This window comes from Globicephala melas, chromosome 6 (assembly GCF_963455315.2).
Source record: "Globicephala melas chromosome 6, mGloMel1.2, whole genome shotgun sequence".
In the NCBI taxonomy this organism is placed as follows: Eukaryota; Metazoa; Chordata; class Mammalia; order Artiodactyla; family Delphinidae; genus Globicephala; species Globicephala melas.
The window spans coordinates 107,423,387-107,436,203 of NC_083319.1; the positions used below are offsets into that span (position 1 = coordinate 107,423,387).

Below are 12,817 nucleotides of genomic sequence, written 5' to 3' on the forward strand. Positions count from 1 at the left end.
GAAGCTGGGTGTTGGTGTTGAGATGGAGATCTCTGGGAGATTTTCACTGTTGGATATTATGTGGAGCTGGGAGGTCTCTTGTGGACCAGTGTCCTGAAGTTGGCTCTCCCACCTCAGAGGCACAGCACTGACTCCTGGCTGCAGCACCAAGAGCCTTTCATCCACACGGCTCTCTAGCTTCCTACCCCAGCTATACTGAATTCCTTGCAGTTCCCTTGATTCATTTGCCAATTCACGCTGCCCCGCCTCTTTGGAGCATTTTTATATAGTTTGTGGATATCTACCTGTATTTACATTTATATTCAAGGTCTTTATAACATTAAAAACTGCATAGTAAGCATTCTCAAATGCATGATGCTTTTCTTTTGTATCCATTAACTACTAGCTAACAGCTACCTTAGAGGAATCCTTAGTTACTTCCTAGGTGGAAAATGGCAGTCAGAATTTGATCTGGAAGGGAGATGTCTGGATGATTTTCTTGATTATCCAGAAACGTCTGTATAAATGACTTGCTCATGATTTATCTTGTAGTTAGGTGCCATAAGTGAACCAGTCTAAGTCTACATTCAACAAGCCAACGTTCAAATCAGTCTCCTATTCTGTGCAGAAATCCTCTGTGCTAACACATCCACGATGTGGTTGTCCAGCTTCTGCTTGAAATCTCTAGTGCAAGAGAATTTGCAAAATCATACGGTAATGTCCCAGATGGGAACAGTCCTAATACCAAGCTGAAGTTCCCCTGTACTTAGACCCCATGTTTCTGATGTTGTGTTGTGTTTTTCAGGTTGTCTTATTCCTCTACTATGAATTGTTCTTCAAATTAAGAACTTTTATGTCCCCATTAAGTTTCCTCTTCTACAGATTAAATATCAGTATTTATTTCAGCCTTTTCTCATAGTGCTGAACTCAGGGCCCCACCCTGTCCTGGCTGCTTTCCTCAGCAAGGCCTTCAGTTTGTCATTGATTCTCTTAAAACATGGTACCCGTAACATTTAGCGTAGATTGGAACTATTACTGATACTTTACTGTACCCTAAAGTTGCATTGGCCTTTTTCAGAATTAAATTACTAATGAAATAAACTAAAATTCCTTCATCCTTATACATGTGTTGTTAAGGGATCCTCCTTGCCTTTTTGTTTGTTTGTCCATTCATTCATTCTTATATTCAACATTTTTTTCTCATAGGCATTTCCTTTTGGGGTTAGCTACTTAGTTAAGCAATTTGTATATTTGAATTTCTGTTTTAAATTCCTGCAAATTTTGTAATCCACAAATTTAATGAGAACATTTTTAATGCCTTGATTTGAGGTATTTGCTTACTATTGCTAGATTATGGAAATTTTAGATAAGCAAAGCATGGTCCCTTCCTTTTAATTGTTCAAAGTCTAATAATTATCTAAGTAATTGAATACAATAAAATAAGTGCTGACAAAATTTCCACAAGACACAGGGGAAATGAAATTATTAGATCTGTGTTATAGAAAGTCAGTTCTGTTGCAAAATGCTGAGAAACTGCTTAATCGGATACTGTAATAACATAAAGTAGATGGTTGGATCAGTAGCAGAGTGATTACAGTGCAGAAGGATTCAGGAAGTGGAATTAAAAGGAGTTGGTGAGTCACTCCCTGGATGTGAGAGGTAAAACAGGCAGTGGCATCTAGGTTTTACCATTGAAATGGGAAAGACAGAAAGAGAAATATGTTTGACAGGGAATGAGCTGAGTTCAGTTGTGGGGATGGCAAATTCAAAGGGCCTGTGTGGTACATGTCATTGAATATGTACAAGAGATAGTTTAGAGCTTATTTGAGAGATCTGTGTTAAAAATGAAATATTGAGCATAATCAATGTATACCTTGTGGGAACCATGGGGAGAAGTTGATATTGCTGAGGGAAAGCATCTAAAGTAAGTAGGGGGCCAAGGATGAACCATGTAAGGGATGAGTGGAGGAAAAAGCCAAGGGAAGAGCGAGCTTCAAGGAGGGGGTCACTAATGTGAAAGCTTCTTATTCGTTGTTTGTTTATTGTCTCTCTTCTGGTCTAGGATACAAGCTGCTAGAATATAAACTTTAAGATGGTGGGAAACATACATGTCATTCTTATTCTCTACTGTATTCTTTTTTTTTAACATCTTTATTGGAGTATAATTGCTTTACAATGGTGTGTTAGTTTCTGCTTTATAACAAAGTGAATCAACTGTACATATACGTATATCTCCATACCTCCTCCCTCTTGCATCTCCCTCCCACCCTCCCTATCCCACCCCTCTAGGTGGTCACAAAGCACTGAGCTGATCTCCCTGTGCTATGCAGCTGCTTCCCACTAGCTATCTATTTTACATTTGGTAGTATATATAAGTCCATGCCACTCTCTCACTTCGTCCCAGCTTACCCTTCCCCCTCCCTGTGTCCTCAAGTCCATTCTCTACGTCTGCATCTTTATTCCTTTCCTGCCCCTAGGTTCCTCAGAACCATTTTTTTTTTTTTAGATTCCATATATATGTGTTAGCATACAGTATTTGTTTTTCTGTTTCTGACTTACTTCACTCTGTATGACAGACTCTAGGTCCATGCACCTCACTACAAATAACTCAATTTCGTTTCTTTTTATGGTTGAGTAATATTCCATTGTATATATGTGCCACATCTTCTTTATCCATTCATCTGTTGATGGACACTTAGGTTGTTTCCATGTCCTGGCTATTGTAAGTAGAGCTACAATGAACATTGTCGTACATGACTCTTTTTGAATTATGATTTTCGCAGGGTATCTACTGTATTCTTAGCACATGATTGGCAAGCAGTTGATATTTGTTGAGCAAATGAATATAGGAATGTGTGCATTTATGCAGGATAGGACAAAAGGACAATAAGGCCTTCTATATATCTTTGGAATCCTCTGCCACGTAGACATATATCACTTAATCAGTCAGTATTCGTTGAGTAAGGTTTTTTGACCATCTCAAAAACTTTCTAAATAGTATTAGCCAGTCCCTTCTTCTCTATTATATCCAAAAGAGATGTATGGTATTGAGAAGACAGAGTACTAAAACTAGCTATCAAGATATCTTATGTTGCATCCCAGATATGTTGGCTGCTTGACTTTCTGGGACTCAGTTTCCAAGTCTACACGATGAAAGTATTGGACAAATGATCTTTAAGAGTTCCTCCCCTTTTAACATGCTTTTATTCTAGGATATCATGAAATATTATTTCAGATACTTTGCTGAAATACACATATATAGTATATCAGTAGTCTCCCAATCTACTACTTCAGAAATTATATACAACAACGATGATGATAAGGTAATGGTTGAGTAGCTTCTATCTGACAAGACCTCCTGCAGATATACAATGACAAACTATGAATAAAATACAGAAAACTACTACTTGGAGGCTCTGGTAAGTGAACAGAAATCAGCATATTTTAGAGGGGAGTGAAAACTTAGAGGAAGTGAATGGCAGAGTGAATTTCCTATTTTGCGGGCCTTGTCCTGAGGCCGGTGAAATTATGGCATTGATGGTATAGGACAGCTAACATTCTGGTGAAAAGCCCACTTTGTCTCTGGTGGGAGGAAGGGCTTGGGGAACCAGAGAGCCAGAGGAGGGGAACCTTGATTCTGTATATAATCCTGAATCTCTGGCTGACTCTTGACCCATGATTGCATGGGAGAAACTGGGAGCAGTCAGAGCTAAGGTCTGAGCTGCCGTGCACCTCAGATGTTACAGAGTTTGCAGTTTAAGTCTGAACAAGCTGTTTCCTTGTAAAACAGAACCATAACACTCTTCAAAGATGTGTAATAGAATTCAGTTTCTGGACATTCACAATGTCCAGGATACAGTCCAAAGTTGAGCCAGGATGTTATGACCCGTTCTCAAGAAAAAAGACAATCAGCTCCCTTTCCTCAGCTGCCGCTAAGGTGCTTGGTCCTTCTGAGGAAGCTAAGGCCGCGTTGGGGTGCAGCCCTCACTTCATCCGGTGACTAGCATCGCTCCTGGCAGCACCTGGCTAGCACTCACCCACACCGTGGCCTCCGTCTCGGAGCTCGCCTGCATCTACTTGGCCCTCATCCTGCACTACTGAGGTGACGGTCATGGAGGATAAGATCAATGCCTTCATTAAAGCAGCAGGTGTAAATGTTGAACCTTTCTGGCCAGGCTTGTTTGCAAATGCTTTGGCCAGCCAGTGTGGACCTGCCCCAGCAGCTGGTGCTGCCCCAGCAGGAGGTCCTGCCCCCTCCCCCAGTGCTGTCCCAGCTGAGGAGAAGAAAGTGGAAGCAAAGAAAGAAGAATCTGAAGAGTCTGATGATGACATGGGCTTTGATTTTTTTGACTAAACTAAACTTCTTTAGTAACACAAAAAGCTGGGCTCTTTGCAAAAAACAAAAGACAATCAGCAATTGCCAACCCCAAGATGACTCAGATGTTCACGGGATCGTACAAGATCTTTCGAGCAGCTGTTTAAACTGCCCAACTTTCCATAAAGGAAACTATGCTTAAAATGAGACAAAAGACAGGAAACCTCAGCAGAGAAATAGAAAACATTAAGAAGAGTCAAATGGAACTCAGCATTTTTTGAAAAATTTGTACCTGAAATAAAATATTCACTAGGCTAAATGACAGAGGACAGAAACAGTAAAATTGAAATTAGAGCAATAGAAATTATTTGGAGAAATAAAGAGAGAAGAGAAATTATGGAAAAATAAACAGAGCCTCAAGAATATGTGGAACAATATCAATATATCTAGTATATATATAATTACAGATCCAGGAGAGAATAGACAGAATAGGTAGAAAAAATATTTAAAGAAATAATGTTCAGAAACTAAAAATTTGGTGAATATTCTGAATTCAAAAAACTCAGCAAGCCCCAAACAGGATAAGTATGAAGAAAATCATGCTAGGCACATCATAGTCAGACTGTCAATGAACCATGATAACATGAAGATCTTGAAAGCTGCCAGATAAAAACAACACATTACATACACAGAGACAATTCAAATGACCGTGGACTATTCATCAGAAATCATGGTGACTAGAAGACAAAACTTTTAAAGTGTTGAAAGGAGTAAAACCTATCAACCCTGAATTCTGTATCTGGTGAAAGTATCTTTCAAGGAGGAAGGTGAGACAACATTTTCGGATAAAAAGAAGCTAAGAATTTGTCACCAAGAGACGTTCACTATAAGAAATGTTAAAGGAAGTTCTTCAGACTGAAGGGAAATAATACCAGAGGGAAACCTGAATACTCAAAATGATTGAAGAATATTGAAAATGGTAAATTCTAGGTAAATATAACAAGCTATTTTTTTTCTTTTTAGTGTCTTTAAAATATGTATGACTACTTAAAGCAAAAACAATGGCATTGGGGGCTTCCCTGGTGGCGCAGTGTTTAAGAATCTGCCTGCCAGTGCAGGGGACACGGGTTCGAGCCCTGGTCCGGCAAGATCCCACATGCCGCGGAGCAGCTAAGCCCGTGCACCACAACTACTGAACCTGCACTCTAGAGCCTGTGAGCCACAACTACTGAGCCCGCGTGCCACAACTACAGAAGCCTGTGCTCCACAACGAGAAGCCACCACAGTGAGGAGCCCGCACACAGCAACGAAGACCCAATGCAGCCAAAAATAAATAAATATATAAATAAATTTATTAAAAAAACAAAAACAAACTATGGCATTGCCTTTGTGGTGTTTATAGTATATGTAGACATATTACGTATGGAAACTATGTCATTAAAAATGACTGGGTGTGGTGTGGCTGAATGGACATAGATCAGTACAGCTTCAAGGTTTTTACATATTACGTAATGTGGGCTAATATTTAAATTAACAATATATACTATAATCCCTAGAGCAGAATTTCTCGAACTTGGCGCTGTTGACATTTGGGCTAGATAATTCTTTGTTGTGAGAAACTGTCCTGTGCATTGTAGATTGTTTGGCAGTATCCCTGGCCTGCCACTAGATGCCAGTAGCATTCTTCTCCTCCAACCCCAGTAGTCTTCAGTCATTGACAGATGTTCTCTTGGGGCAAAATCACCCCTAGCTGCGAACCATTGTCTTAAGCAGTCACTTCTTAAAAATGTTAAGAGGTATAATTAAAAGATTAATACATTAAAGTGCAATTCTAAAAAGTATTTAAATAATACAAAAGAAAGTGGGAAAGAAGAAACAGCAATAAAAACTGAAGGGGCAAACAGAAAATAAATGCTAGACTAAAATCCAGCTGTATCGATATTTAATATTGGTGAGCTAAATGCTCCAATTAAAAGGCAGAGACTGTCAGAATGAATTAAAGAAAAAAGCAAGGGAGTTCCCTGGTGGCCTAGTGGTTAGGATTCCAAGGCTTTCACTGCTGAGGGCTCGGGTTTGGTCCCTGGTTGGGGAACTGAGATCCCTCAAGCTGCGTGGTGTGGCCAAAAAAAAGAAGAAAAAAGCAAGATGCAAATATTGCTGTGTACAAGAGATGCATTTTGAATATAAAGAGACAGATTGAAAATAAATGGGTGGGCAAAATGTGCCATGAAAATAATAAGTATAAAAAAGAAGTAGCTTTATTAATTCCAGATTAAAAAAAAAAAACTTCAAGACACAGAATATTATCAAATAAAGAGGGTCATTCCATAATAATAAAATTCATCAGGACAACATAATGATTTATATATAAAAATAAATATTTATGCCTGATAGCCAAAATTGATGGAAATGAAGAAATAAGCAATTCTGTGATGATTGTAGATTGTTTAAACTGCCCTCTCAGCAAGTAATAGAACAACTAAACTAAAAACAACAACAAAACAAGTAGAGACAGAATCTGAACAACACTCTCTGATGTTCATTGAATACTACTTCCCAACTTCTGCACAATAAACAACATGCAAGAGCACATGGTATGTTTTCTAAGAGAGAATATACGCTGGGCTATTAAATAAATATCAATAAATCTAAAAGGATTGAAACCATACAGTATATAATCCCTGATCACAAAGTAATTATATTAGAAATCAGTTAACACTAAGGTATCGAGGAATACCCAGAGTATTTCTAAATTAAACAACATGCTTGTAAATAATCTGTAACTCAAAGATGAAATCAGAAAGGAAATTAGGAAATATTTTGAACTGAATGATAATATCAAAATTTGTAGAATATAGCTAAAGCAATGTTTAGAGAGAAACTTATAATGTTAAAGTGCTAATATAAAACAAGAAGAAAGGTCTAAAATCACCGACTTAAGCTCCAACTTAAGAAACTGGGAAAAAAATGAGCAAAGTAACTTGAAAGAATGAAATGATAAAAATAAGAGCAGAAATGAACAAAATAACTAGAACTAATAAGTTTAGCAAGGTTGCTCGGTACAAGTGTACAAAATCTAACTGGCAATAAGCAATCTTAAAATGAATAAAGTACTTAGTAATACATTTAACAAAAGGGCAGGATCTATACAAAACACAAAAGAAAACACAAAACATTGCTGAGAGAAGTTAAAGGACATCTAAATAAAAGGAGAAACACATGTTCATGGATTGGAAGACAGTATGGTTAAGATCAGTCAGTAATGGGCTGAGTTATGTAAAGGACCCAATAGTAAATACTTTAGGCTTTGAGGGTCATGAAATCTTTGTTGCAGCTGCTCCACTCTGCTGTTACAGCATGAAAACAGCAATAAATAATATATCAATGAATGGGTGGTGCTGTGTTCCAGTAGTATCTTACAGGCATACCTCATTTTATTGCATTTTCATCTTATTGTGCTTTTCAGATATTGTGTTCTTTACAAATTGAAGGTTTGTGGCAATCCTATGTCAAGCAAGTCTTTCAGTGCCACTTTTCCAACAGCATTTGCTTACTTCATGTCTCTGTTGCATTTTGGTAATTCTGAAAATATTTCAAATCCTCCACCAGCAGAAAGATTATGACTTGCTAAAGGCTCAGATGATGGTTAGCATTTTTTAGCAACAAAATATTTTAAAACTAAGGTATGTACATTTTATTTTTTTAAGACATATTGATGTTGCGCACTTAATAGACTACAGTATAGTGTAAACATAACTTACATGCATTGGGAAAGCAAAAAATTTGTGACTCGCTTTGTTGCAATATTCACTTAATTGCAGTGGTCTGGAACCAAACCTGCAATGTCTCTGAGGTATGCCTGCATTTACAAAAACAAGCAGGGGCCTGGATTTGGCTTGTGGACTATAGTTTGCTGACCTCTCATTAAGATGCTAATTCTCTCCAAATTGATTTATTGATTCAGTGCAACTCCTATCAAAATTCCAATAGATGTCTTTGTAGAAATTGCCAAGATTATCCTGAAATTTATATGGAACTGCAGAGTTACTAGAATAGCCAAAACAACTTTGAAAAAAAATAGCTAAATTATTTACATTACTTGATTTGAAATTTTACTATCAGGTTACAGTAATCAAGAGAATGTGGTATATTGGCTTAAGGATAGATATATAAATCCATGGAACAAGATAGAGGGTCTAGAGATAAACTCTCCCATTTGTGGTCAGTTTTTGCCAAAGGTGCCTAGACAATTTTATAGGTAAAGGAGAGTTTTTTTCAACTAATGGCATTGGAACAACTGGACTGATAAAAGATAGATCTAGACCTTTACTTCCATCCACAAAAATTAACTCAAAATATATTATAGACCAAAACATAAGAGCTAAAGGTATACAATTTCTTGAAGAAAACACAGGAGAAAATATTTATGACCATAGATTAGGCAAAGATTTCTTAGACAAGACACTAAAAGTGACCGAAAGCAGATTAGTGATTTCCTAGTATTGGTTGTGGAGGGGAAAGTATGGACTGCAAAGATGCACAAGGGTATCCCAGCAAACACCATGTAGGATAACCAAAAGGAAATTTTTACTTAGATGTATTGAGTTCAGCTATTGAACAGTAAGGCAAAGAGAATATCACAAAATTAACCAAAGAGAAAAGACAAATTACATACATGGTGAAACAAAATTAGAAGAGAAAAAAACAATTTGGTAAAATTAAACATCTACTTATGATAAAAGCTCTTAGCAGAGTTGGATTTGAAAGGAATTTATTTAATCTGATACAGGGTAGCTACAAAAACAAAAATATACAAAAAGCAAATCTTTCATTTGACAAAGATGCCTGCCATTGCTACTCATAGCTGACTCAGGAAGACAAGAAGGAAAAATAAAAGGTATTAGGATTGAAATGAAAGAAGCAAAATTGCTATTAGTTGGGTTTTTTTGGCCATGCAGTACGTGGGATCTTAATTCCCTGATCAGGGGTTAAACCTGCCCCCCTGCATTGGGAGCGCAAAATCTTAACCATTGGACCACCAGGGAAGTCCCTGCTCTTAGTTGTTGATTATATGCTTCTCTACATAGGAAACTGAAAGAATCTTGAAATTGTAGGCATTTCTCTACACCAAACATAATTTTGAAGACATACAACTAAAATGCTGTAAAAATATAATGTTCCTAGGAGTATATCTAAGAAAAGATATGAAAGATGTTTATTGAGAGAATTTTAAAACTTTATTGAAAAATTAAGAAAGCTTTGAAAAGTAGAGGGACACTATGCTCATAGACAAGGATATTAAATATTATAAAGATGTCTCCAAATCAATCTATAAAGTCAGTGCTATCTTATTAAAACACCAGTGGGTTTTTAAGTGGAATTTGATAAAAGTTACATGAAAGAGCAAAGGATCAAGGGGAACCAAGGTTCTCTTGAAGAGCAAGAAGGAGGGAAGAGGATTCTAGGAGACTTAGCCTACTAAATACAAAGTTTATTCTAAAAGCCGTGGATGGACTTGCTGCAGCTAGACAAGTGCGACAGAATAGAGAGACCAACGTGTGGAAAGTTAATATTTGACAGAAGTGGCATTGCAGGTCAATGAAGAATCATAGCATTCTCTGGAGTAGGAAATCAGTAAGTAATACCTAATTGTGAAAAATAGCCAAAAATTAAAAAAAAACAAAAAACAGCTGAAAGAGTTGAAAATGGTTACTTCTGGGGAAAGGGAATTAGATGATGTGTGAGCAGGAAACAGGTAACTTCCTTTTTAAAAAATAATTTTTTAGAAACTGTCTTTTAAATTAGTAATGTGAATAACTGAACAGTGAAAAAATTTAATTAAAAAATATTGTATCTTGTAAAAGGATTTTTTTTTTAAAATACATTTATCAGACATGCTTTGGTTTATCCTCATGATACTACGAGCCATGGCCAGCATGTTAGGGCAACTCTGATTTATAGGAACATATTGAAATTTACATACACATAATTTTGTTTGTTTTTTGCAGTGCAAAGCTTTTTACAGTCTTTAAGTGATTTTCATTTTTGATATTAGAAATAAGTTGTCATTTGATAGTTTTATGTTGTGTACTTTTGGTTCTTAGCATACTGAGTTTGAAATTATTTCATTGACTTCTAAGCATAATCTTTCTTAGTATTAAGTTGTTATTGCTTTAAGAGAGATGTTAACAGTCTTTCCTCATTTTTCTCCTTTTTTAAATAACAGAAATGAGCAAGGGGTTTGATGTAAGTATTAGCAGTGTTCTGTTCTGGTTAAGCATCATCTGGAGTTTTAGTCTTCCTGTTGCTGTACTTTAAGAGTACCATTAACAAAGTAAATGGTACCAAGACAAGAAGGAATGAGATGATGTTGGCCCTGATATTCATAAATATACTTAATATATTTAACTTGGAGAATAGAAGACTAAGGGAGAAACAACTCTTTCATATATTCCATAAGATGTCATGTGAAATGGGGAACTTGTACTGAAATCACAGTAAACAACAATAGAGGAAGTTACAGAGCAATAAGTTTTGCTCAATAGGAGGAAGAACTTTCTAGGAACTAGGGATACCTAGCACTGTAGGAAGCTGGCTCTGAAGAGTGGAGCTCCTTTTCTGTGGAAGTATTTAAGTATGGGCTAGGTATCCTTCTATTAAATTCCTGTGAGATGGCTTCTTCACTGTATGAAAATTGATCTCTAAGCTTTAAAAGTTTTCAGATTATTTTGTGACATTGAGATACTTGCTTAGCTTTGAAGTATTTTGTGTTTTTCAGACCAGTGAATGGAGGTTAAGCTATGTCAATAAGGAATTTGCTGTTTGCCCCTCTTACCCACCAATTGTCATAGTACCCAAAGCCATTGATGATGAAGCTCTTCGGAAGGTAGCTACGTTTCGACATGGAGGACGCTTCCCAGTACTCAGCTATTATCATAAAAAAAATGGAATGGTAAGTGAACAATAAATACTACTGCTTAATCGACTGGAAGACTTGGTTTGAGGTTCTTAGAAATGTTCCCCTTTTCTGTGTACCTGTTCATTGAAGTGATTAGTCTCTCCCGCTGGGACTTCTGTTATTTAAGCTTTAGGGAATCAGGAGTAGAGTGTTTTCTGTGATCAGGACATGACTTTGAATTCTTTCCATGATGCTGCTTAACCTTAGAAAAGCCCAAAGAAGTGTATCTTTAGGACTCAGTACAAAGGGAGCTAATGTTTAGTTTATACTTAAAATGAACACTCTTAGGTAGAAAAATAAATTTCTCTGACCGGAATAATGGTATGATACTTTATTTTAATGATTCTCACCAGATTTTCCTGTGAAAGGTAAATTGAACAGACGTTTTTATTTTCAGAAGGGAAAAGAGTGACACGTCATTAGTCACAACTTAAGTAAACACAGGAGTCAGGAATTGAATAGGCAAGTGCTCACTGTGTGTTCGTTTCCTAAATATTTTCGAAGTTTATTTCTCTCCTCTTATTTTCTCTTTGTCAGTAAACTCTGCTTCTCATTTTGAATCCAGTAGTAAATGAGTGGGTAAGTTATAGCTATCTTCCATTTTCCTTTTTCCCCTGGTAGTAAGTCAAGTGTAGATATTTAGGATAAAGGGATTTCTAGAAATCAGGTCACCTATCTTGCCTGCTCAGCAGTATTTCTCTTCACTAGGTTCACCATAAAGCATTTTAACAACTCATAAAGTATATTATTGCGTCCAGTTACATGGTAAGTGCAGTCTGAGAGTTAGCCATTGTCATCCTCTGGATGACCTTCCTTTTGTTAAATTTCAGGGTAGTTAAGATAACAGTATGTATTATGGCACTGGTCCCCAACCTTTTTGGCACCAGGGACTCTTCATGGAAGACAGTTTTTCCACTGAAAGGGTGGGGGGTGGCTCAGGCGGTAATGCAGGTGATGGGTAGCGGCAGATGAAGCTTCGCTCGCCCACCTACCACTCACCTCCTACTCTGAGGCCTGGGTTCCTAACAGGCTGTGGGCTGGTACCGGTCTGCGGCCTGGGGGTTGGGAACCCCTGTATTATGGGACGAGCTTGAAATAATTCTAAACCATTCGCCAGGGAATAGATCAGTATAACAGATATTGAATTCTTGAGAAAAGTTTCAAAAGCAGACTTCGAAGTATGTAGTTTTTGGTCTTTGGAGTCAAGTGGTTAAGTCCTGGAATACTGGAAGAAGACCACTGGAGAATAAAGAATAAATAAGTAGTTTTCAAGATATTGAAAGTGATTCCCGAAACAAGAATAATAGTACATAAATTTTTTTTATTTTACCATCGGTGCCTTTTCTCTTTATAATTCTTGATAAAACCTGCCAACCCTAAGTTTATGTAGTTGAAGCCAAAGTTTCCTGGTGTGTAGGCTGTTATCATTATCTAAATTACAGGCCCAGATCTGCTGGATAATTAATTCACTGACTAAATGAATTGTAATATTTGATCTTAAAGAGGAACTATAATTTATTATGTGAAAGTATTTTGAGATAGTAGGAAGAAAAATCATGTAAAAG

General features: G+C 36.9%; 1 protein-coding gene and 1 pseudogene across 1 annotated transcript in view; both read left to right on the forward strand.

Moving 5' to 3' along the window:
• Positions 1–12,817, forward strand: part of MTMR9 (myotubularin related protein 9) — an 80,285-nt gene that overhangs the window by 26,146 nt on the left and 41,322 nt on the right. Inside the window, exon 4 of the mRNA XM_030879181.2 lies at positions 11,073–11,246. Coding sequence (XP_030735041.1) covers positions 11,073–11,246 — 174 coding nt within the window. The remainder of the gene's footprint in view (positions 1–11,072; positions 11,247–12,817) is intronic.
• Positions 3,292–4,333, forward strand: LOC132597460 (large ribosomal subunit protein P1 pseudogene; annotated as a pseudogene).